Source organism: Anthonomus grandis, chromosome 14 (assembly GCF_022605725.1).
Source record: "Anthonomus grandis grandis chromosome 14, icAntGran1.3, whole genome shotgun sequence".
Classification (NCBI taxonomy): Eukaryota; Metazoa; Arthropoda; class Insecta; order Coleoptera; family Curculionidae; genus Anthonomus; species Anthonomus grandis.
The window spans coordinates 23,035,287-23,062,133 of record NC_065559.1 but is presented as its reverse complement, the minus strand read 5'-3'; the positions used below and the strand labels follow the sequence as shown (position 1 = coordinate 23,062,133).

The 26,847-nt window shown below is 35.9% G+C and overlaps 1 protein-coding gene across 2 annotated transcripts in view; it reads left to right on the top strand.

Annotated features, from left to right (window-relative positions):
• Positions 1-11,141: 11,141 nt before the first annotated feature.
• Positions 11,142-26,847, top strand: part of LOC126744521 (probable cytochrome P450 49a1) — a 38,830-nt gene continuing 23,124 nt past the window's right edge. The window contains exon 1 of one of the 2 annotated variants that reach the window (XM_050451959.1): positions 11,142-11,280. Coding sequence is in view for 1 of the 2 variants with exons in the window: in XM_050451958.1 (XP_050307915.1) it covers positions 25,979-26,198 (220 nt within the window). In the remaining variant the exon portion in view is untranslated. Of the gene's footprint in view, positions 11,281-25,808; positions 26,199-26,847 lie in introns of those variants that run through there. The other variant, XM_050451958.1, reaches the window with a different exon arrangement.

The window sequence follows — 26,847 nt, the reverse complement described above, 5'->3', positions numbered from 1 at the left end:
CTTAATAGTTATTTATTTCTTGAATTCGTTAAATGGTTTAAAGAAAAGAAACCTTTAAACAGAAAACTGCAAAGACTCTCTTATTCTTATTACCTTCATTGATGCATGGTTAATAGAATAGTACTTGTTAGTTTATTTGCTCATCCATTACAGTACCAAAATCAAAACTTTTAAATTGCCAGTCCATATTTTTTTTTAGTTTATTTGTCATCAATTTTAATGGAAACTTCACAATTGTCAAATGATTGGAACAGAAATTTACAATATGTCATATAATAATATTACAACTACCCATCTTACAACTAAGTTAATCAAATAAATATACAAGAAACACAATACATACAAAGAATCATAACAATAATTGACTCCAAACAGCTAATTTAAAACAGGCGTGAGTTTAGTATCTGCGATATGTGGTTATAAAATTCATCAAGTGAATAAAAGGGATTTTCACACAATAATTGTTTAAGTCTAAACTTAAATACTTTATCATTTGTAGGGTGTAAAGTAAACTATACACCCTAATGCAATTATATATATAGTAGGGACATCTTTTAAATATTGCCGTTCGATGTGAGGGAATTCTAAGACTATTGCATGGCCTTGTCGTCATTACACTATATTGACTTCTGAATTTGTTTGAAAGGACGTAAAATGATTTCTTGCTATCATGGAAAAAATCTTGCTGTTGTTGTCAGTGTCAAAAAGTGAATTTATTTTGGTGCCACTATTTGAAGTATTTTTACTTTTGCAAGTGGTGTTTATATTCTTTTTGAGAGGCGAAAGCATTGTGATCCTGCGTTTTATTAGTAACTATGTTTTATTACCTACTGTTATTGTATGAAATATGAGAAAATCAACCGAAAGTGAAAGAATCTAAATCTTGTGCATGATTGGTTTCGGAGATCTGTCGCGTACTTAAAAAGAGGTGGTTCAGTTGTTTAATGCAACGCATCCTGATCGGTCGCCTATTAGCCAAAGCATGATAAGCAGAATTAGGGCAAAGTTTCGTGAATTCGGGCATATTCGGGATACTCAAAAAGCTGGTCGTGGTTCAATAACTGAAGAAGATGAGCTTAACGTTATGGTCCAAGATAATCCCAAAGCCACAATCACAGGCACGGCTTCTAACGTTAATTTATCGCGATCTACTGTGGATAAAGTATTAAAAAAAGCTCCACCCTTATAAAATTACTTCAAGAGCTATCGGAAGATGATGTTGATCGCCGAAATGAATTTTGTAAGCAAATGCAGCAATTCTGTAATGATAACAATAATTTTGTAAAACGGATAAAATTTTCTGATGAAGTAACTAAACGGCCATGTGGACAGAATTGTTGATACTGGGCGACCGAAGACCCTCATTGGTTCACAGAATGTCATACACAACACTCTCAAAAAGTCAATGTATGGTGCGGTATAGTGGAAGGAAGAGTTTTAGGACCTTACTTTTTCGATAACACTCTCACTGGTGAGAGGTATTTGGACTTTCTTCAAAATGATCTTATCCCCGCTCTGATAACTTTGTATTCGGATTTGGAAGAACTTGACATGCAATAACGTGATTTTATTTACCAGCAAGATGGAGCCCCACCACACTATGCTCTACCGGTTCGCAATTATCCAGATGAAGTTTTTCCAAATCGTTAGATAGTTAGACGAGGGTTCATTGAATGTTCACCCAAATCGCTGATTTAATGTCACTAAACCAGCGAGTTTAGAAGATTTAAAGAAACATATACGCCAGGATATTAGAAATATTAGACGGTCCAAAACCTAGTAAAGTAGTTGCCGAAAAGGGAACAGGACAAGTCGGCGCACTTATATCAGAAGAGAAAAGAACGTTGATTATCATAACTTTGGCCGTCAATGCTATCGGTATCAGTATACCGCGCATTTTTATTTTTCCTCGAATAAGATACAGAGATCACTTCGTCCATGACGGTTCAGTGGGATGTATTGGAGCGGAAAAACGAGCGGGTAGATGCAAGAGGATGAATTCTTGGCATACCTCAATCATTTTCAAAAGCATGCTTTAACCAAAAATAAAGTATTGCTTTGCAAAGATTGGCGAGGCAAGGTCAACTCGAGCCTCCAGTATAGAGAGCGAGTTTGTTGCTTCTTGCCAGCGGCGAACCCTTTGCAGGCCTGTAGCCACAGTTATGTTCATTTCAGTAGAGCGGAAGCGCATCACTGTAAGACGACTTACTTGACATTAATGTCTAAAGGCGTCAGATACGACAAGGCTTCCTGCTTAGTGCGATTCTTATTAGTCCCATCATGTTGAGGCAAGCCATTCTTTGGCGAATAGTGACCTGATCCAATTTATAACCCCAGACAATAGCGCCATGCGTGGATCTTATGATAGCCACATAATCACCCTGGCAAAGAAGCTCCAGGTCTTGCCAATTATGCATCTGCACTGCTCGTAAGAGATGTATGCTTTCTGTACTCTTTTTGTATTGTCAGAATTCTAATTTCGTTTGCTGGCGAATGTCAGACCTATAGGTATTTTACTTCCGATGCATAACTTAGAGAGGTGCCTGATAGTTTGGATGCCAGAAGAGATAGTATTTTCCTCTTTTTGGTGAATAGCGACCCCTCAGTCTTTTTAAGGTTTATGGAGGGGATGTATTCCAAACACCATATTATCTCTATAATAAGAAGAGCCGGCTGCATTCGTTCGCAAAACGATTGTTAAAATTTATCCGTTTGTAGGATGGTAGGATGTCTAAGTCATCCGCATAGGCTATTGTGTTGTGGTGGTCATTATTCGGGCAAATGATGAGACTGTCCAAAACAATGTCCACAGCAGCAGGTGATAGCATCTCTCCGTGCGGACTGCACACTGATGTATATAATTTTCTTGAAAATCCACCCGATCTACGTGTCTGGGGTGCTTCTACTTTTTAGCGATTGGCTTATTTTACCGAAAGTTGTTTTATCAAACGCACCTTCGATGTCAATAAATACTCCCAGTGTGGACTCTTTCTGGTCCATCGACCTTTCCATCCACCCTATCACTGAGTGATAGGAATGGAGTAGGAATATAGAGCTGAGTCTATTGATCTCCCCCTGGCGTGTATGCGTGTTAGTTAGAATGTAATGTGTTAAACATCCAGATTTCATTCCTTATATATCTCTTATCTTTCGCACTATCCATGGATTTCCAGCAAAAGGATGATACGCTAATAGGGCGATAAGCTTTGGGAGTTATACAGTCTAACCTCCCTGGTTTAGGAAGAAACGCAACTCCATACCTTAGGGCGCTAACATACCATACCATATATCTTAGCGCCAAAGACGTTTTGAACACTCCCACCAGTTGTGGCAATAACTGCTCCAGGCCCCACTGAAGTAGTGCTGGGTAGATGCCGTCAGGTCAGGTTCTAGGGATTTAAAGAAAGAGGATAAGGAGAGTTTCCTGTTTATTTTGTCCAATACACCGAAGAGTAAGGGACATGTATCCGATTCTCCTTAATGCTAAAAGTAAAATCAGGGAAGCGCGTAACAAATAGTAGCTCCGTGCTTTCTTGGAGTTTGGCAGTAAATGTGCCATCCTCCCTCTTAGCTTGCATATTTTCCGACATGGACCTTTATTGAAAGTTTTTTGGAGTCTCGGATGATTGGTAAAGTTCTCTATTTCCCTGCAGTACGTTCTCCATGCTTTTGTCTTACAACATGGTTGCGGTAGCTCCGATAAAGGTGCCAGTCCTCCATTACTCTGGTATTTTTTGCTTTGTTGAAAGCTTGATTCTGGTCTGAGTTAACCAGTTAAGTTATCCAGCGATGATCCGACTTGGAAACTTCGTCAGAGACACACCAGTTAACGATTGAGTTTTATTTAAGTGGGGTGCACAGTGGTATGTCTATTACAGTTTAACTACGAGAGTTTCAGAAAGTTAGTAAAGTTCCAATTTTTAAAAAAGTTTCAATTTTCCAAGAGATCTGTACCTATAATAAATTTATAGAGCGGCCTTTGGGCGCTTTAAATTTCGTTTAAAGGTCGATCAATTCGTTAAAACAACTTTTAAACGTCGATCAATCAGCCTTTTCAGTGTCATCAGCAGAAAAAAACTGGTATGTCTGATCGGTCGATACGATTTGGGGTCTTTGTAGTCGCTTTATCCTAGTTTCGGGGTAAAGGCCACTCTCACTCTCGCCAAAATCTTGGGACATAGCCTTGAGTAAGGGAAGTCTTTAATAGTCTGACTATATATGGGGTTAGTACATGTAACCCATTTTGTAGAAGGCACGTAGAAGGGGGGAATGATTTTATTGCCTATTTCGCCCTCTCTTAGGTGATTATTCTTCTAGTAATATCGAATCCGGAGCCGAAAGCTGCGAGGGGATCATGAGATGAGTTGGAGCCTGGAAAGTGAGTACGTGCACGACCTTCAAGGTTTCCTGTTCATTGGTTATTAAGACGCCATCTGGAAGCGACAGTGACTCCATTTTAGTACCAGGATCCTTATAGAGTATCTTGCACAGGCGTGCCAAGGAGGAACTGTTTTCAACATCTTCACAGAACCGTCTCCAGCACTGTCTCTTAGAGTATCTTTTTGTACTGCTTTTGAATGTTTTTTTTCGTGCTATTGTTGTGTGCCACCAGGCATTCTTGAATGGCGCGACTATCGCACGATTCAGGTTGATTCCGTTCCGATCTCAGTGTCGGCTTAAAGGCATGGCCGACTAATTCCTCTCGAAAGTGATCGCAATCAGTGTTCCTCGGTTTTCTGTAGGCTGGGGTAGCGCCGAGCATGTTCCTGTAGCTCAGATAGCATGTGACCTCAAGGACATCCTCCATGAGCAAAAAAGGTTGGCAGTATTGGATGAACAGGTCGTAAGATCGATAACTGATTGGTTCCTATTGAAGCAGAGTGGAGACACCGCCCTGTTGGAGTAGCTCTAGGCCGTTTGAGCACAAGTAATCAACCAGGGAGCAGCTCTTCCAATCCAGATCCAAAAAGGCTATGATACACATTGGAATCGCAGCCCATGAGAAGCGGAAGACCCAAGTCTTCGCAATATTTGACCACTGAGTAAGGATCAGGGGAGAAGGAGTGAATCAATTATGATGAGAAAATAGCTGATAAGACTAGCAGGTCCTTTCGCAGACCTATTGACAGTTTAATGGCTACTAGGTCCCTTATGTCAAAAGAAAGTACCGCACCTTCCTAGTTAGGGTGCAGGCAGGAGGATTCTCAGGCGCAATATATTTGTACAAAGTACCGCTAGTTAAACCTAATGCTTATTACATTACTTATTACACTTATTAAGCCTTTTGCATAGAACAGCAGTAGACGCTCTTCCACTAGCAGCCTTTTTGCTCTCAATAAGAGAGATAGTCCTGGTGATGCTATAAAATAATAAGTCCTCTCTCTCCCTTAGTGTTTAATCTGCTCTTTTATCGACCCTCACCACCAACCTGAGGTTGTTAGCCTCTTCCTTGCGCTTCATTGGAAGCATGGGAGGCCAAGATTTTCAAGCTTCAGAACCCTCAGAGTATCTTGGTCGGTTTTATGCCTAGCACCTGTGATACATAGCATTGCTCGGCAACAGCGAAGGGTGGAAGGGTCTACTGTTTCCGACGTATAGACTCCCATGGGAAAGATTCGGGACTGCCCAACGGAACCACTTCAGACTTTTGCAGTTTTTGGTCTTGATTAGGATTTGAGCCAGGATGGTCGGAATTGCTGCGATTGCGGCATACTACCGAACGGAATCCGTGAATAATAGAAAAGAGGGTCCACGAATTTCAGTTGCTCGCTAGTAAAACCAACATCGAGCTGTCCTAGTCGGCTGTCGTTTCGCACATAGCTGACCTAAGGCCACGACTTCCAAGGACAGCAATCCACGGTCTTTTAGCCTCGCCTTCACGTTGGGTAGGAGTGGGTAAGTGTATTGAGCCTCTTGTTTTGGAAGCCTTGCTTCTCTTTAATAGTAGCCAGCCGCTTTCGTTTTGCGGAGAGAGAGGCCAATGCCGCCACGGGAGTCAAGCCCAGGCAGACTTTGGCTTCCTCGGGATTCAGGGATTTCGTGCTTAAAACACCCCCGGGGGGTGCAGATATTTGTGAGCCTTTAAGAGGAAAAGCCCGCAACGGAGAGGATAGTGAGTTGTGAGGTTTCAGGGTCATACTTAGTGCAGGGGAAAGGAAGGTTGTTGTTTTTTATTACTATGGTCCATGTTAGTCCCACGACTACAGCGGAAGTAGCGGTTTACCCAGGCAGAGCTGCAGTAAGGCTAAGTACTCTGCAAAGTCGCTTGACATTCCAAAGCAAACGTTAACAACCGTGTGTTATGCCCTACGATCGATCGGCCATCGATCCCTCGGCCCGTTACCTGCACACCTTGGATTGGGGTAAAGGAAAGGAAAGGAAGACAGATGCAGATACAAAGAAAGCAGACAGAGAGCACAAGAAAGCACACAGGAATAGCGAATGAAAGGTGTGATTCTTGTCCGACAAACATTGTTGTCGGGAATTATTTATTGCCGGGTATTTATCGATGTTCAGTCTAAATCCACAGGATTTAGTTTCAACGGGGTTACCACGTGTAGAATGCAGACATAGCTTGCTTAATCCCCATCATTGACGGGAGTATCCTGCAGTCTTGATAGTTTGATGACTATGAAGGTGCAAAGCCAATAAGGTGTCCGTGCAAGTCCATCAAATTACCCGAGAGGTGTGCTCCGCTCCGTTCAGCCTTACGCCGATTGGAGCCCAGACCACCCCTCCAACCCCGCTTAATACATTGTTCACATCAGTAAGGACGATAAGTTTTACAATTTAACCATTTTGCCCGAACCTGATGATTATGAGAAGTTGTGGCCCATTTTTTAGCTAGATCTACAACCGTCACTAGGATGTATGTTTGTAACATGTGCTGCAAATCTGCACTGTACAAGAGAAGAACTTCATCCAGTGCAACGAATTAATGAGATCATCTCTATAATTTACCTAATCTCTTTAAGGGATGCATCGAGAATTCTGCTGCGGATTGACGAGAGAGTACAATCACGAGACAGTACAGTGACGAGAAAGGACAGTCGCAAAGTACTTCATTGTCTTCGTGGTTACATGTGTAAGACGTGAATTAATTTTAATTAATAAGGATCTCAGTTTTAACGAATGTGAAGTTTCCTTAGATTGTGTAGGGAAGACTATTGAATTTACGTTTTGTAATTTAAAAATTAATAATCAGAAATATCTTATTGGTTGTATATATCGATCACCCTCTGAGAGTATTGATAATTATGTAAATATTTTGGAGGGATTATTAAATGAAGTTATTAAGCCCGCCACTTTGGCTATTATATGTGGCGACTTTAATGTACATTTTGAAGATTCGTCCTGTAGAAATTCCTTGAAAATTTTAAATGTTTTCTCGAGTTTTGGATTGCATAAAATTATTATTGAGCATACAAGAATCATAGAGAATCAATTGAAATCTACTATTGACAATATATTTACATCTGTTATAATAACGATGACATTTGAGCTCGCGTTGTACACTGTGATCTTTCTGATCACTTCAAGCAGCTTATTTCAGTGCCCTTACTACCTATTAACATATCATCTTCTTATGAAAAATGGTTCTGTTCATGGGAATATCATATTAAAAAGTTTTATTCTATGGTGTCAAATATAAATTGGAATTCAATTTTTTGTTAAGATTCTGAGTTTGACAGTTTTTTTTTAACAGTTTTCAGTTTGCTGTATATGATTCATTTCCTTTGGAAAGGTGCTATCCTAAAAGTCGAACCACCCGCAGGCTGACAGAAGATTTGATTAATGAAGGTCAATTTTTAAGAGATTTGTTTAAGAGCAATAAATATAATAAACATAATGAAAATATTTTAAAGATATATAATATATTAAAAAAACATTTCTTAAAAACTTTTTTCTAAGTCTATTAATTTCTCGAAGACAGCATGGCAAGTGATTCAACAATTCGGAATATTCCAAACAACCGGAATATTTTATTAACGAAAACGGTTCTAATTTTAGCGATATACAGGAAGCCACTGAACTTTTTAACCATTTTTTATTGAGTCTGTAAACAAAATTGTAAATAATAAGAATTTAGCCTTAACAAATTAATCGGCAAAAACATCAAATAATAAAATAATTTTAGATTCATTATTTTTATGTTCGTATGATGAAAGTGAAATTATCATATCTGTCACTAACAAAAACTCGGCTGGTGATGATGGAATTCCCTGCTCTCTTATCAAACACGTCCTTGAATTTTTGGTGACACTGATTACATCTTGTTAATCTGTCATTTCCATCGGCTCTGAAGAACTCTCTTGTTGTCCCTATCCATAAAGGAGGTGATAAGCATCTGATATCCAATTATCGAGGAATTTCACTCTTATCGGTGTTTTCGAACGTTTGTGAAAAGTGTTTCTCTAAACGTTTGGAGTCTTTTCTACTCAAAGAATTTTTTTTTAGTAAACACCAGTTTGGTTTCAGGACGGGTCGCTCTACACAAGATGCAATTTTGTCCCTATATTCATATGTTTTGTCTAATTTGGAATTAAACAATAAATGTGTAAGCCTATTTTTTGATTTAAAAAGGGCGTTTGATCTAATAAATATTAACCTAATGTTGGATAGATTTAATGACTGTGGTATGCGTGGTCTTGCCCATAAATTGGAATAAATCCTACCTGACCGGTAGATATCAAACGATATTAAAGAATGGAAATGTTTCAGTTGCATCTGAGTCCCTACCAGTTGTTAGTGGTGTCCCACAGAGTAGCATTTTGGGGCCACTGTTATTTGTTATGAATTTTTTGATAGCACCTTGGACGAATTTCCTGGCAACCATATAGCTGCGTTTGTAGAAAATGTTGTTATATCAACGTCGAGTGGTGACTTAGAATAACTATCTAGAGGTTCAACCGGGGTAGTTGACCGAATGATAAGTATCAGTAGCAGGAACAGCCTAGTGCTTAATGAGTCAAAAACTGAAATGATATTTTTTAGTTTTACCGATTTGAATAAAAGCTTGCTTGTTAAAATGCATAACAAAACCATAGAACAAAATAAGGTTGTCAAGTACTTGGAATATTAATCGATGAACATCTTAGTTGGTCTTATCATGTGGATATGGTTTTAAGGAAATTATAAATTTATGCCTATGTGATCTGGCAGTTACGTAATAAAATCGATATTGGCCTGATATGGTTATGTCCAGTCATGTTTGTCATATGGCATAATGTGTTGGGGTAACTTTTCTAGAAGTGGTGAGGTTCTTACGGCCTAGGAAAAAATTATTAGAACTATTTTATTTAAGCCTTATACATTTTCTTGTAGAACACTCTTTCCAGACTTGAAAATTGTGCCATTTCCTTGCCTATTTATTTTCAACTCGGTCATGCATATAAAGCGTAACCTGTCTGATTATTCTTTGTCTATAGAGGTACCCACTATGAACTCAGGGTTAACTTAAATTTGGATTTACCCAAACATAAATTAACCAAAGTGGCAAACAGCCCAGTAGTTTTACCAATAAAATTATACAATAATCTTCCCAATGAAATAAAAAAACTTGAGAAGGTTAATAATTTCAAAGCTTCATTGAAAAGAATTTTAATTAAAAATTCTCAGCGCCTTATCCTTACTCCCATAATTCGTATTTGTTTGTTTGTTTGTTAAAAGCTGTACTTTTCTTATATTCTTAGTCTTTAGTTAATTGTAGATTTTTTATTGTTTTAAGGCCATTTAAAAGTTGCATGTTTAGGTCTTATAATTTTAATTTTTTGACATTATCCGATACTTAATTGTATGAGTGAGTCTATGGAAATAAATATTTGAGTATTGAGTATTGAGAAAAACCCCGTTTCGATTATGATGCATCTTACGTCGTAACCAAAAGATACTCTGAATACCGAACTTATTAACTGACCCCGACTGAATTTAAAATAATGATGCAAAACACCTGTACGTGTATTACGTTCTCGGGTCTCACTATTTCTGAGAAGGATAAAAAATATGTCTAGGTCGCAAGACCGTCGTGCCTGCATAATATATTTTATGTTGCCGCCAATGCGGTGTTCGCTAGATATGTATTTCCGTTTTGCACGGATAAAATATTGACGTATAGTTATTGAATTTTATTTAGTTAAAAAAATGAAATAATCCCACATAAATGAATTGTAGAACTGTATGAGAAGCTTTAACCACCCTTGTCATAAGTACTTTTTATGAATATAGTTGGAACATTTTGGAAAATTAATTGTGACTGGAAATCAACTAAAATATTATTCATTGCAATTAAAAAATGATTTCAAGTATAGATATGTTCATGATTTTAATTTTGAAAAATATATGAAACATGTAGATGTTATTCGGTAGATTGAGAACATTAACCTGAGTGCAAAATAATAAAAAAAACCGAATTATCTAGAAGTCTGTAACGATATATTGTTTAATTAAAAATTGTATTTGTTGCTCCTCAAGGCGTGAAATCACGCAGTTTCTTCACCGTTTCGCTGCAATAACTGGCGAAATTCTTGCTTATATCTAAATAAAGTTCTAGATAGTGAAATTCCTTACAATTTTTCTGTACGACTTTTAAATTTCGGAAAATGCGTTGGACAGAATTCTATAAACGGGCCAAATTATAACCTTCGAAAATTTAGTTTTATTATTCATTCTATTATTCGGCTCGGCATTTGTTCCGATTGTTACATCTATTTGTCTGTAACTCATTTATTTACAATAATATACAGTCACCGCCTAAAGTTCCGCATAAATTCGATAAAAATTAGAGACATGATTTTTTGAGAAAACGTTCGGACCCGTCGATTTTTATTTTAAGTTAAGCGCATTATTTCACATAAATTTTTGTATACAGGGTGGAACAAAAATAAAAATATGACGTCATCGGTAATTTTTTTAAATGGAATACTATATTTTTTATTGCATTTATAAAATATAGGCGAAATTCTAAGCAAGTTTCGTATGACACACCTTATCTTAAAACTCAACTGTTTCCAAAATATTTACATTTAAATAACAAGAAAACAAATAAGTACGTCTATTTATAAATTAAAGTAAAATCGAGGATAAAAATAATGTTATAAACACTGCCAGTTGTTTTTATTTTCATGGTTGCACCTGTAAAGAATCTCCATTTTTGAATGTCACTGTCAGTTCGAAAATTAATAGTTCTTATCAAAATAAATTATGTCTAATTTAACGGAAACCCATCGTATTGAAATTTTGATGATGCTAGGGTACGGGGATCGAGTGCGCACGCAAAAAGAAGTAAGTGAACTGTTTAATGCCAAATACCCAAACCATCCTATTTCTCAGTCAACAGTTAGTAGAATAGAGCACAAATTCATAACTTCAGGTCATGTTAGGGAATTGCCAAGAACAGGTCGTCCAAAAATTTCCGAAGAAACAAAATTAACCCTCTAAAGGGCCAATTTTTATTTTATGAAAAAAATCATAGGCGGGTAAATTCATAACATAAAAATGAATTCGAGGCTTAAAAAAAGTTTATCATAAACCTTTAAAGCTTTGGGAATGAAAAAACCTCCCCCAGTCTTAAGGCAGACCTGCCGACTAAAGGGACAAAAATGGTCAGGGTAAAAAAAGCGAAATTAAACTTGAAATGTATATGTTGTGCCTCAATACAAAAAAATAAGATTAGTGTAATGCTTTATTGTGTATGAAACTCTTGAAAACACTTTTTAGTTGAGGAAAGGCACAAATTTAAATTGCATTTAGTACAAAAGAACTGAGTTTCAGCTTTACATCCTTTGTTTTTACACATCCTTTTACCGGATCTATCCAAAAGGTTCAAACCATCAAATCGGATATCTGGCTCGGGGATATATGTCTTAGATTTTTTTGCAGGTTGCATTTCTTCCTGTTTCGAAGCAGATGAAGGCCTGCCAGGACGTTTTCTGACAGCTTCGTTAACGCATAGTACGGCAGCTACTTGTGCTCGAAACACTGGTAAAGGCGGCGATTCTTTATGAATCCGTTTGTGTAGCAGATATGCGTTGACCATAGTCATGTCAATAAAATGATAAAATAGACGCAATGTCCACTTGCTAGTCTTTAGGCGAATATGGTACCTTCCAAGTAATCCATCCATTAGATCAACTCCGCCCATGTGATAATTATATTCACGTATGATGGCGGGGCATTCAATTTACACAAACTTTTTTGCAGACCGATCATATCTTGTTGCCTTTGATGGTTGTTTATCTTGGAGAGCACTTTTAAAGGGTAGTACCCCGACGTATGTAGAAGCCAAACGCACATTTTTGTTGTCCTTCCACAATACAGTTGTCAAATCTACACCATGCACATTTCCCACATACTCAACAGAAAATCCCTTATCTGCTGTAGCAAGCTGTTTATCTTTTTCACTAGGCAATTTACAATTAGGAATACGACCAGAACGAATTGTCCCCAATGAATAAATGCCTCGGCTTCTAAGATAAATAAGTAGTGGCAGTGTCGTATAAAAATTGTCAAAATATAAAATATGATTGAGGTATTGTTTGAGATAGCCGGACGACAACATTTGCTGCTGCTCCCAGATTAGGCGTATTGGGCAAAATAACATTGCTCCCTGCGCCAGTAAAGATTTCGAAGGCGTAAGAATAACCATTGCTGTCACATAGAACAAATAGTTTGAACCCCCATTTATGGGGCTTTGGCGGCATGTATTGTCGCAATAAACTGCGTTTCATTTTAGTCGCGCACATTTGCTCATCTACGCATAAACGAGGTAATTTTGGAACTGTTTGAAATCGTTCATTTAAATGTTTCACTATCGGTTGGACTTTATATAATGGATCAAATCCAGGTTGATCCCGTTTTTTTTCTTTTGATTTATCGTTGAAGTGAAGATACTTACGAATCATAAAGAATCGTTTGGATGTCATTGCCGTACGAACTAGTTCAAATGAATAACGACCCCAGTATTCTGTCGCATTTGGATAACGATATATCGACATAAATATCAAGATGCCAATGTACTTCCGGATCTCAGCAGCATTGGTAACAAATGTTGTCTTGATGTCGTACTGTCGAGCATATAAATTTGTTTGTTCTGCAATATTTTCAAGAAACTCTTGTGTAAAAAAATAGGCGAAGCATTGATATGGAGTTTTTAAATCCTGAAAATGTAGTGGAAGCTCTGTGCTTCCACGGAATACCACTTTATTTTTATGCAGCTGCAAATGCTGTTTACGCCAAATTATTTCTTTGCATTCTTTTGACTGTGCTAAAAGTGCACTTGGGTTTCCCGTAAACCCACCTGTGTTAGGCTCGGAAACATCAGCCCCATCTTCAAATTCTGGCAGAGGAGAACGTGGTCGTTTTTGCTGTCGTTGAAATGAAGTAGATGGTTCACCTGAGGTCAACGGGGATAAAACTCTTGCAACAACAGAAATTTTTTATGATTCAGTTGAATAATATCCTGATGTCGATGGCTGTGAGGTATCAGGTGTTTCAATATCTAATGTTAACAATTGGTCGTCAGGCGTAGAAGATTCAGAAGTTAAATCGTTGCATTGATTTATTTCATCTTCAAGACAAAAATCTGGGTCAGCAAGACTATCATCATCGTCAAAATCGTCTTCCAGCCCATCTTCAATGTCGGTGTCAGGTCCTATATCTACATTGTCAAAAAGTTCAAACATTTCGTCCGAAGTCACTTGAGATAAGTCATATAATTTAGGCTCTCGGGGATCCTTTCCGGGCTGTCCTTTCTTGTTTGATGTCACATCTAACCACAAAAAACAAAAATAGTAAGAAAATAAATATTTCGCATGAATGAGATAATTTTCACACAAACCGGTCGATCCGCCTTTAGGCAGGTTAAGGTTATAAGTGATTTATAGCAAAAACACATGAACTAAGCATAACTAAGAAATATAACATACATAAACTCACCTGTAAATTTTTTGGCTTGAACAGACGGCTACATGTATTTATTTTATAGCACAGAAAATATCATTTATAGTGAAATAATTATTCTGTAAATTTACTAAGGCGATACGCGACTGACTCTACTGAAAAAACACGGGAATCAATAGCCGTTCTAAGTAGAAACGTCAGACACGAAACAAATTCCACCCCAAAGGCGGGATGGCCGCTATGTGGCCAAAAAATTTCAAATGCATCTCTAAATGAGATTTTGATAAAGCCTGCCTTAAGGCGGGTCTGCTGGCTAGAGGGTTAAACGTTCTGCTCTCCGTCGAAGAAAATGCAAACAATGCAACTTCACAAATTTCAGTTGATAATAATATAGCCGGAACGTCAGTAGGACGCATCTTAAAAGCAAATGAATACCACCGTTATAAAATTAAACTAATACACGAATTGAATAAGGACAATCCTGATCAAAGAAACCAATTTGGCGAGCAAATGATGAACATTTGCAATAATAACCGTCAGTTTGTGTTACGAGTTTTGTTTTCGAATGAAGCAACTTTTTGTTTAAACGGTGTCGTAAATCGGCAAAATTGTCGGTACTGGTCAGTGTCAAATCCGCACTGGGCAACTGAGGCTCATACACAGTACCGTAAATCTGTTAATGTTTGGGCTGGTATCGTGGAAAACTAAGTAACAGGGCAATAATTTCTCGAAGAAAACTTAACAGAACAACGCTATTTGACTTTTCTTGAAGAAGATCTTATCCCTGCTTTGGCTGCCCTATACCCAGACGAACAAGACCCTGCTGTCCCGCCAGATAATTTGTGGTTTCAGCAAGACGTCGCACCGCCGTTCCCAGGAAGATGGATAGGACGAAGAGGGCCAATAGAGTGGCCGGCCAGGTCACCAGACCTAAATCCCTGCGACTATTTTCTATGGGAGTACCTGAACAGTAAAGTTTATATTGAGAAGAAACAACGTAGAAGATTTGAAAAATAGAATTAGATATGAAATTAGACGTATATCACCCAAAATAATTAATAGTGTTTTACATGAGTTTGTAAACCGTCTTGCTTTCTGCCAAGAAGTAAATGGGGATTTGAACATTTGATACATTAATAAGAGTTTTCACAGTTTATAATAATTTATCCTCCATTTTATCTTAATTTGTAAATAGACGTACTTACTTGCATTCTTGTTGGTAAAATGTAAATATTTCTGAAACAGTTGAGTTTTGAGATAAGGTGTGTTATACGAAACTTGCTTTGAATTTCGCCTATATTTCATAAATGCAATAAAAAATATAGCATTCCATTTTAAAAAATTGACCGATGACGTCATATCTTTTTTTTTTGTTCCACCCTGTATACAAAAATGTATGTGAAATAATGCGCAACTTAAAATAAAATCGACGGGTCCCAGCGTTTTCTCAAAAAATCATGTCTCTAATTTTTATCGAATTTATGCGGAACTTTTATAATGCTTTTTGCAAATCACACTTTTTCTTTTAATGTCCTTTTATTGAAGGTTGGCGATCACATTTCTGAATGCACCATAAATTTTACCTCCATGTTGATGTGGATGTAATTGAATTTTCGCTGAATACATTTCCTGGCCTTCGGCTCATTCAATTATGTTTGGTATATAAGAAATATAGAAAAATTGTAAAACAGGCAACTTTAGTTAAGTACGTAAATCATGCAAACAAAAAAATTAAATACGTACTTGTACGCCTTTCATAGTAGTGATTACAATTTTCCAAATCAGACATTAATAAATATATTTATGTATATGAGTAGCGAATTTAATGACATAATATTTTATATGCTAATAACGAACGAGTTTGTGCCATAAGATATATTATTATAAATAATATATTTTATAATAATATAAATAAATTTAACCCTTAGGATGAATGGTGAATAAAATAACATACTTAATTCAATTTTAAGTGTGGGAATTTTCACCATCTAAGTATCAATTTTGCCAGTGTTAGCAAAAAAGTGAAACAACTACGTGTAATTTGTAAATAAACAATATTTCGAAACCAATATTTTTTTTAAAATTATTTTGTGGTAAATTTCCAATTTCTTTTAGGTATTATGCAATCGGCAAACTCTCTAATCGGCATTTGATTAAATTTGTAGTTAACTATTATATTGTAGATGTTAAGTACCTATAGCATCCCTATTAATTATTATAGATATTGTTGGGTTATGTATTAAAAAAAACATAACATGGTATAGAATGAATTATTTCAAAACTCCAAAATCATAACAATTCCAATTTTTGGTGAAAGTTTGTGATAGAGGATGAATAAAGGAAGAATTTTTAAAACTAATGACCGACTAAATTAAATCGCCTTCTAGCTGTCTGGTGCGATCATCAGGTTACGGAACAAAACAGGTTTTAGGAGAAGTTAAATTCTTGGGTCATTAAGAGTACCAATACATTAACAACCAGTGTTAAGAGTATTTATTAAAGATTACTCGAAAAGTATGCATTGGAAATTTATAACAATTTGGCGAAGTCGATACAGGGTGTTTCAGAAAGGTGCTATCAAACTATAAAGGGATATACCTTATATCAACATATTGGTGTAGACACCGATTTGTCTATATTACAACGATTTTAAAGTTAAATTTTTATGTTTTATTTTTGTAGTAACTCGAAATTATTTAAGCAACTTATACTTTTGCACTGTTTGTATTGCTTAAATAACAGCTTATTTATTTGATATTATCACGCTTTTTAATTAAATGAAAAAGGTCTTGTGTTTATCCACCTTTCTTCTCCTTTAAGGTTTTATACAGGGTGTCCGCTAATTAATGGTACATGGAAAAACCACAGACTCCTGATGTAAAAATATTACAATTTAACTATATTTACCTATATCCAAAAGTTGATATTAACTGAGATACAGGGTGTTAAACTTAAAACTTTTTTTTTGTTTTTCCCCAATAACTTTAACAAAAGTTAACTTTTTTTCACAAAAATTTGTAGTTAGAGGTTTTTTAGGTCGAGAAATTCATTTTTTTAACAAATTGAGTGTACAATGTAGGGGGCGCTGTCTGCGACATCTTTTTCTCTTTCATAAGGTCATAACTTTTTTGTGCTTAACTGTATTTGAGTTTTTATTGAAAATAATACTTTTTCCACATTTTTTACGTAAAAAAGGTATACTACTTTCGGGTCGCTCAGAGTCGCCGTTTTCGAGATATCTGCCTTCAAATTATTTAGTACAGCAGCTTAAGCAAGCAATAATGTCTTGTTACTTTTTACCAATCATTTTTTACATCATAAATAATGTTTTAGTATAAGTCATTGAGAATAATGCAGACAAAAATTGGATTATCATTTAATTAACTTTATTTAAAATAACTATGACACTAGAAAATCTATTGAAAGAAAATAACATTAACGAAAACAAACTTAACTATGCGACTGATAACTTTTCCATTTTGAAACTGTGACGAGATTTAGTAAAAAAATAGATCTGCTTTTGACAAAAACTGTTCAAAATGTCTACCATTCACTTCAATACATTTAACAGTTCTTTTGCTGAAAGATCTCCTAATTTAAAAAAATAATTGTTCGTTTCGTAGCTTTTGTGCAGCATATAAAATTCTCTGCCATAGTTCTTCTCTGGAATTCACTATTTCTTTGTAAACGAGCGACTTCATATAGCCCCATACACAAAAATCCAGCGGGTTAAAATCGGGACTTCGCGCCGGCCATGGCCTCTGGCTCCCACGACCTATCCAGCGATTAGGAAAACGGTTGTTCAGGTACTCTCTGACAGCTCTAGAGAAGTGTGCTGGCGCTCCGTCTTGCATGAAATACATATGTTGCCTTATGTCCAGCGGAATATCATCGAGAAAATCTGGTAAATGTGTTTCTAGGAACTCAAGGTAGAGTTCCCCGTTTAAGTTGGGCGATAGTTCGAAAGGGCCCAATAAATGATTATCGATTATACCACACCATACATTAATTTTGAATTCATGTTGGAAATGACGTTCGTGTACTGAATGTGGATTTTGTAATGCCCATGTGTGTTTATTTTTAAGATTGAAAATGCCTCTACGTGTAAACGTTGCTTCATCAGTAAATAGTATCTTATTCAGAAACATGGGGTCGGCATTTATTTGGGCACGGCAAAAACGGGCAAATTCTATCCTGGGCATAAAATCATTTTCTAATAAATTTTGCACAACAGCAAAGTGCAATGATACGGATAAAGACCCTCTTCGTGAAATATTTTACAAATGGATGACTTGCCTACTCCAGTTGCCGCAGCAGCATGTCTTGCACTTATTTCCGGATTTTCAGCCACGCGGACCAGAATTTCTTCTTCTTGTTCTGGAGTTATAACCTTCGGGCGCCCTGGGGAATTCCGTTTTGAACGAAATGTACCTGTTTCTCCTAATCGATCGTAAAGATTTTTGAAGATCTTGAAATCAGGTTGTCTTCGATTTGGTTAGAGTTCTGAATATCGTCTATAGGCTTCGCGTCCATTAAAATTTGCCTGCGCATATACACACAACATATCCCTCATTTCGGCATTTGAAAAAAGATTGTGCCTTGGCATTGTTTCTCAACTTACGAAAAATTTAAAAATTCAACAAAACAGTAAACTGGATGCAAAATCACAGAAAACACTAATTAAATATTTTCTGACAACTTTAAACTAATCAACAAACAACAACAACATGGCGGTTTCCTAACAACGGCGTCTCTAAAGTTCATTTGCTTTCTCATAGCTTACTTTAAAAAAGTGAATTATTTCCCGATTATATTAATTATTCAGCCGGGGTCGAGTGCATGGTGCACTAAATAATTTAAATACAAATATCTCCAAAACGGTAACTCTGAGCGACTTCAACTTAGTATACCTTTTTTGCGTAAAAAATATGAAAAAAGTATTATTTTCAATAAAAACTTAAATACAGTTAAGCACAAAAAAGTTATGACCTTATGAAAGAGAGAAAGATAACGCAGCCAGCGCCCCCTACATTGTACACTCAATTTGTTAAAAAAATGAATTTCTCGACCTAAAAAACCCCTAACTACAAATTTTTGTGAAAAAAAGTTAACTTTTGTTAAAGTTATTGGGGAAAAACAAAAAAAAAGTTTTAAGTTTAACACCCTGTATCTCAGTTAATATCATCTTTTGGATATAGGTAAATATAGTTAAATTGTAATATTTTTACATTAGGAGTCTGTGGTTTTTCCATGTACCATTAATTAGCGGACACCCTGTATAACGGTACATATTTCACACGAATATTTGCACACACAAGTAAAGTTCAAAATTTCAAATGATTTTAAAGTTGAATGGTGTTTGTGTGTCATGTTAAACTGTCTGTTCATGCAATATCTATCGGGTGGGCCATATATGCACCCAAATTGCTTAGGAAGTAAGTGAGATATACAAAATTTTTGAGACCAAAGTTGTTCAGCACAAAGAAGGGCATGTATCTGTGAAGGTCGTTTTTAACGTCAGAATATTTTTTTTAAAATAAGACCTCTATTTTCGGTAGCGCATCAGAAACGAGCGGGAAATTTCACGTTTAAAATGATATTTCAAACTTAGTTATCGTAACCTTGTAATCCATATGAACCTACCATTCCGTAATCGGAAAATGTTAAGGTTTGTTAATTTTAACAGTGCAAAAAAACAGGAACCGGGACGAAATAAAACACGCTCGTATGAACACTGAGAATTGACTAACTTTATTGATTTTATTTTGGCGTAGAGTGAATATTATTTAAATGCACCAAGGTTGCTAAATTGACTGTTGCTACAAAAATGCCTAGATTGTTACATATTTTGAATTTATCCTAACACCCACACTAATTAAAAATATTTAACAAGCAAAACAAGCGTCTAGCTAACAACTAAGACATATTGATCTTGGGAGCTAAACTAAACAGAAATAAAAACTTATAATGTTTGTTAAAACCTAAAGCCTTCATCAGTAGGTCAGCAGGAATATCTTCTGTCATTAAATACTCAAGACTGATAATTCATTCTTTCATTCTGCACAACTTCCCTAACAAAATTGTGACGGACATCGATATGCTTTGTCCTTTTATGGAATACTGGATTTGACGATAGCTTTAAGGCACTTTGACTGTCGCTAAACACCATGATAGGTTTAAAAGGTTATGATAGGTTACATTTGAAAAAACTATAATTGTGATTAAACTACCACTAACTGTCTATATTAATACACAAGGTTCAAATTTAGCAACCTAAGAACCTAACAACAGGAGAGAAGGTTTCTTGAGTAATCTACTCCCTCTCTCTGTGTATAACCTTTTGCTACTACTCCCGCACGATACATTTTATTGTTATCACTATCACACTTTAGTTTAAAAACTCACTTACAATCGACCACTGGAGGGTCTTTTGGAGGCTCCACCAGTTTCCACGTCTCATTATCCTAAACACTTAATCTCCTCTTGCATTGCCTCTCTCCACTGAAAGCCATCGTGTCTGCATAGCATTTTAGATACTTCTGGAGTACACACAAGATATCCTGTTGTGGGACAGAAAAATCTGACATAATCATCATACTTTTTTACTAGTCTTTTGCTTTACATAGTCTATGTCATGTAAGTTATCCTGAAAACTTTCATGTTCAGTAGAGTCATACTTACTACTAGTAGAACTGCTTTCTGGATCCAATTCTGAGATATTCTCTCTTTTATCCAGTTTATCCCTTACTACAGTCTCGTGAAAGAACTCCTCTGTTGGATACTTTTGTAACTTAATATCCTCATGAATCTGAACATCCCTACTCGTCACGACATCATCTTTACTCGAGTTATATATCCGGCAACCTTTAATAGTGCCAGCATATTCCACCACAATGCACTTGTTACACTTTCTATCTAGCTTGAGTCTCCTTTCCTTCGGAATATGGACCATAACGCTGCTTCCAAATATCCTGATATGGTATAAGTCCGGTTTTTTCCACCATGCCACATTTTAAATGGAGTTCTACCATCCAATGCACTGGAAATGGACTTGTTCCTGAGTTAACTAGCAGTATTTATTGCCTCCGCCCAAAACCTCTTTCTCAAGCTAGCGTCAAATATAAGGCATTTTGCCTTCTCTACCAAATATCTGTTGAGACTCTCTGCAAGACCATTTTGCTCTGGAGTATAAGCATTGATTGTTTGGTAAATAATGCCTTCTGACTCAAAGAACGACTTAAAATTGTTTCCACAAAATTCACCACCTTGATCACTTCTGAATATTTTAATTTCACGACCAACTTGGTTCTCGACCATAGTTTTAAAAACTTTAAAATTATTAAATACTTGGATTTTAGCTTTTAAAAAATAGACAAATGACATCTTACTGTAGTCATCAATAACTGATAAAAAATACCTGGCTCCTCCAATAGAATTCACTTCCATTGGTCCACAGACGTCTCCATGGATAATCTCCAACAAGGCCTTACTTCTGGAACCATTGTGTGGAAAAGGCAGTCTTTGTTTTCCCTCACAACAAACTAACAGTTGCTTTTGTCGATGCTGCCTGCATTCCTTAGTGTTATACCCCACACACAGTTAGTCATTTTGTTAAGATCTTGGCTGTTAATATGGCCTAATCTCCTGTGCCACACCTCTGGATCACTACATTGACCAGTCAATAATGCTAGACTACTTCCTTGGTTAATACTCAAATTTAATTTGTACAAACCATTACATAAATCAAAAAGCCTGTGGATCTTCTATTCTCTCACCGTTTCCTTTTAAGCGATATTGGCAGAAGTACGGTAATTGGCAAGATACTTACGATAATTTTATTTTTATTTTATATTGCTGGTATATTATTGGCCTTTTTCTCTATATGTACCAGACATAAATATCTTTTACATATCGGGAGTAGTTCTACATATCTGTGTTAATCCACTTTATGGGATTATTTCAAATTCTAGTGGTACAGATAGGGAATAACATAGCATTTTAAATATCTTACTTTCGTTTTAAATTCGTGACTTTTGAAGATGGCGCTCATTTCATTGAAATCCCGTCCTCGCTTTTCATATATGATATTTTATTTCTTGTGCACTTTCCCGTCGCTCATTTATGATTGTTCCAAGAAAGTAATATCGTTGAACACGTCCAATTCGAGTTCCGTTGACATCCAGGTGATCTCCATTGCTGATGATCATTTGTTTTGTTTTCTTTGCGTTCATATTAAGACTATATTATTGACTATACTGCGCGAGATGGCCCATTAACTATTGCAGTGCTTCCGAGCTATCTGTTATTACCATGGTATCGTCGCCGTATTGAGTTCTCCGTATTCTTTGTGATTCCGTTCAATAGGATACCTACCTCTACTTCGGTAAGGGCTGCGTTGAAATTTATTTCAGAGATAAAAGATGCGAGAACACATGCCTGTCTGATCTCAAGTTGTATTTTCTACTGGTCCGTTCGATTTCCATTAATTTTTTGCTATCTAATTCCAGTACAGATTTCAAATTAATCTGATATCATTATCGTCCAAGTTTTGTATGATGTTAAACGCGATCAAATGCTTTTTCATAATCGATATCTCACAGTTGACGTCTCTGCATCTCCGAACTAAGATTTGATGAACTTCAAAGAGGGCCTCTCTGGTTCCGAATGTATTTTTAAAACCAAATTGGTTTTACAACTATCTTCGTATTTGTTGTAAATTCTCCTGTAGATGATTTAAAAAAAAACAATTTTAGCATATGACTGATGACCGATGTTCCGATATTCTTTGTACTCTGCTCCCACGAACTATATAAATATACGAGTGCTAATGCATATGGCCACAATACCCAAAAATAACCACTGCCTGGTGGCCGCCATTTTTATAGTGGTTGTGTCCTTTTGATGTTGGTCACTTTGAACATTTTTAGTGTTGCCAACAAAAATATATTAAATAATGGTAATGAAGTTGATGACGTTGACGTGTGAGTATAGTGGATTGCCTAGTTTGGGGCGATTTGTAAACGACGCTTGGGTATATCGTCTGGAACAGGCAATGTATCTTCCTCCTTATTAAATACGTGAATAATGTATCACCATCTTTATTTAAACGTATTTGGTTCACTGTTTCTCAAAACCGAATTTTTGGGAATTGTCTGTGTTTGTTTATGATAGAATAATATATAGATTTTATTTTTATTATATAAACCCTCGCTAATTACCAACCCTCATAAAATCATCTATATTTTGATTTTTATAGATGGTTGTATCTATTAATATGGAAACACTGTACATAGAAGGAAAGTAAAAGTCGTAACAGTAAAAATAGAAAGAAAATAAAAGTGTTTTTAACTGAATTTGTTAAGTAAATACAAGCAAAAATTTAAATTAAGATCATGATTTTCATGGTATTAGGATTTATAAGATTCAAGATTATCAGAATTACAAAACAAATATTTCAAAGTGCATCTATGCCAAGTTAATTGAAACTTTGTCTCATTTTAGGTGAGGATTACTTTCTTTCATAAATTTTAACGAAATTCTTAAAGAAGTACAAGAAAAATCATAGATCTAACGCAACTATCTTAAATACTTAACTAAATGTAATTTTGTATTTGGAAACATAACCTCTCAAGAACTTTAATTGTTTTATTTCCCTATAATTGGCACAACTGAAATTTGTCAGAGTGACCAACATCGAAAGGACACAATCACGCAAAATGGCGGAACCCTAGTATTGGTCATTTACTTTTCATTGAATTGGCAGTCCAGGTATATTTATTAAGTTCGTGTCTGCTCCAGGTTTTTTGGGCAATGATATAAATTCTGAATGCAGCCATTTTTCGGGGATATTTCCAGAGTTATAGATTCTGTTAAAGATGTAGATAATTGAAGCTATTCTTTCATCATCTAACAGCTTTAGAAATTTAGCCCCTATATGTTTTCTGGTCCCACTGCTTTTTTGATTTTCATTCGTTTTATTGCTATTTTTACCTCTTGGATTAGATTTTCAAAAAGCATTTCTAAGTATGTAATGTGACAAGATATCTCAGTTGATGACTTCCATATATAGTGCATCCCAAAAGTTATGTCTAAATTCATTTAAAATTCAGGGGTGTGTTCGAAAAAAAAACGCTCGGACCGTCGATTTTTATTTCAAGTTACGCATTTTTGTACGTGAAGTTTGTGTATACAGGGTTGCTCAAAAATAAATTACGACCATCAACTTCATTTTTTCAAATGAAAGCACCTTTTTTTATTTCATCTTTGAATTTCGCGGGGAATTCTACGTATGTTTCATGCATCATGTCCTATACCTAAAGCCAACAGTTATCGAAAAAAAGACGATTTATTTAACAAATAAAAAAAGAACAAAAATTAAGTTAAATGTTAAAAATGGTTGACATTCACGGCTTGACAATATCCAAGGCGATCAATAAAGTTTTGTTGCACATTTTCAATCATTTCCGGAGTTATGGCGCGCACTTCTCTGCGAATTCTCTCTTTCAAGTCGTCTAGATTATTTGGCCTATTAACAAATACCTTCGACTCGAGGTATTCCCACAAAAAAAAGTCCATTGGTATTAGGTCAGGCGACCTAGCAGGCCATTCGATGGGTCCTCTCTTCCTATCCACCGATTGGGAAAGTTTTCATCCAAAAATGTACGCACAGTGGCAGCATAGTACGGAGGAGCGCCATGTTGCTGGAAAATTAGTTCTTCGTCAGGATAGTCTGGGTCCAATGGATTTGGAAATAAAGCTAGTAATGCTGGAATTAATTCAAATTGGAGAAAATCGAGATACACTTGTCCCGTTAAAGTCTATTCAAAGAAAAAGGGACCTATTACTCTTCCGCGCACTATTCCACACCACACATTTAGTTTTTGAGGGTACTGAGTGTTTACCTTCATCATCCAATGCGGATTTTCTGTTGCCCAATATCGACAGTTTTGTCTGTTCACACTACCATTCAAACAGAATGTGGCTTCATCGGAAAAAATAATATTTATTACTAAATTATTATTTAGATTGCACATGTTTTATAAGCGTTCACAAAACTCATTTCGCCTATCAAAATCATCATCAAATAACTCTTGCACAGGAATAACTTTGTAGGGGTGATATTTGTGCTTTTTAACTATTCGGTGAACTATAGATTTCGCTATGTATAAATTTGCCCCAACCCAACCCAACCCAACCCAACCATGCACAGAATTTCTATTAATATTATGAGACACGTAGAATTCCACGCGAAATTCAAAAATGAAATAAAAAAGGTACTTTCATTTGAAAAAATGAAGTTGATGGTCGTAATTTATTTTTGACCAACCCTGTATAGACAAACTTCACGTATAAAAATGCGCAACTTGAAATAAAAATCGACGGGTCCCAGCGTTTTTTTTCGAACACACCCCTGAATTTTAAATGAATTTAGACATAACTTTTGGGATGCACTGTATATAGTATTCCATGTTTAATACTACTGATTCGTTGTATTCTGTAATCTCAACGGTCCAATAAAAGCTGTTTCAGCCCCACTCCCAATTTGTCAGGATGATTTCTATGAGGATGATTTTACAGGATAATCTTTTACTCAAAATAGCATTGCTCTGTCGGACATTGGCATAAAATTAGACACACATCAACCAATATGTCTTGCAACTTCATATTCCAGCTTTCCATCTGATGTCCCCGAATAAAATACTATCTATTCTTCTTTGTCTATACTTCTAGCCATCTCATCCCGCTCAAATATTTACATTACATTAAATAACACCTTGTATTTTAAATCATACCTGAATGTATAAATCTCGTGGCACTCTTAAGAAAAACAAGTCAATGGCAAAAAAAAATATTTTAAATGTTAATGAGAATAATTATTGCATGAAAAAGCGTCAGTATACATGGTGCGCTTGTTGTATGCTTCTTGGTGGGGAACGGCAATGTGGTAATGGCCTTTGTAATCCTTGAATGTTACCGCCATGGCACAATAAAAAACTAAATATCACACAATGTTGTTTGTCTGTTGCTGATTATTGTATATCTGGTGTTTTTTGTTACTGGTAAAAGGTGAAAAGTATACAAAATGAGAACTGTCAAATTATTTCAATTCAAATACTATAATACTGCTCTAAGTAGAAAATATTTGCACAGTTCTAATAACTTTAAAAGTGTTGTAACAAGTGATGTGAGTGAATTTACAGACGACACGGATATTAGTAAAGGTGCAAAACCATACAAAAGTATTCCAGGACCTAAGCCGTTACCCTTATTAGGAAATTCTTGGAGGTTTATACCCTATATTGGCAAGTATTTTAATAACCACCAATCCATTTAGTTACTTATAATTTTAAAGAAACATTTGTACTAAAAATAACAGGATTGTAAAAAAACTGAAAAACATTTTTATATATAACAATACACACTTGCTATGCTAGTTAATAATAGTAAAAAAACAAAAAAATAAACACTCATAAGTCGTATTGGCTATAAAACTAACAAACACGGATTTTTTATCGTTTAGTTTTATCTTATTATGTTTACAACACATACATAAACGGATTAGATCCCGCTACGATTGAGAACACCAAAACTCTATATCATCATCAAATTTTAGACACTTTTTATTCTCGAGCAATGAACATTATCATTTCTAAATAGATTAAAAAGTAAAGCCAACAATGCCCTCTCTGAGGAACATTTGGTGTGACATGAATAGTTTCAGAGAATTTACCACCGATCTTTGCACAATGTACATGACCAGTTAAGGAGTTTTTGGTAGTATCAGCTGACGATGAAAACTCATCCTCTACAGCTTTGCAAAAGCAGAGATCAAAGAGCTTTAGAAAAAAATGAGTGTAGAGCGAGTAAACCTGACCACGCAAGTCCATGATTCGCACAACATCTGACTGGTAACTCACCAGATTAGTAAGTGTTGACAGAAACCATGTGGTT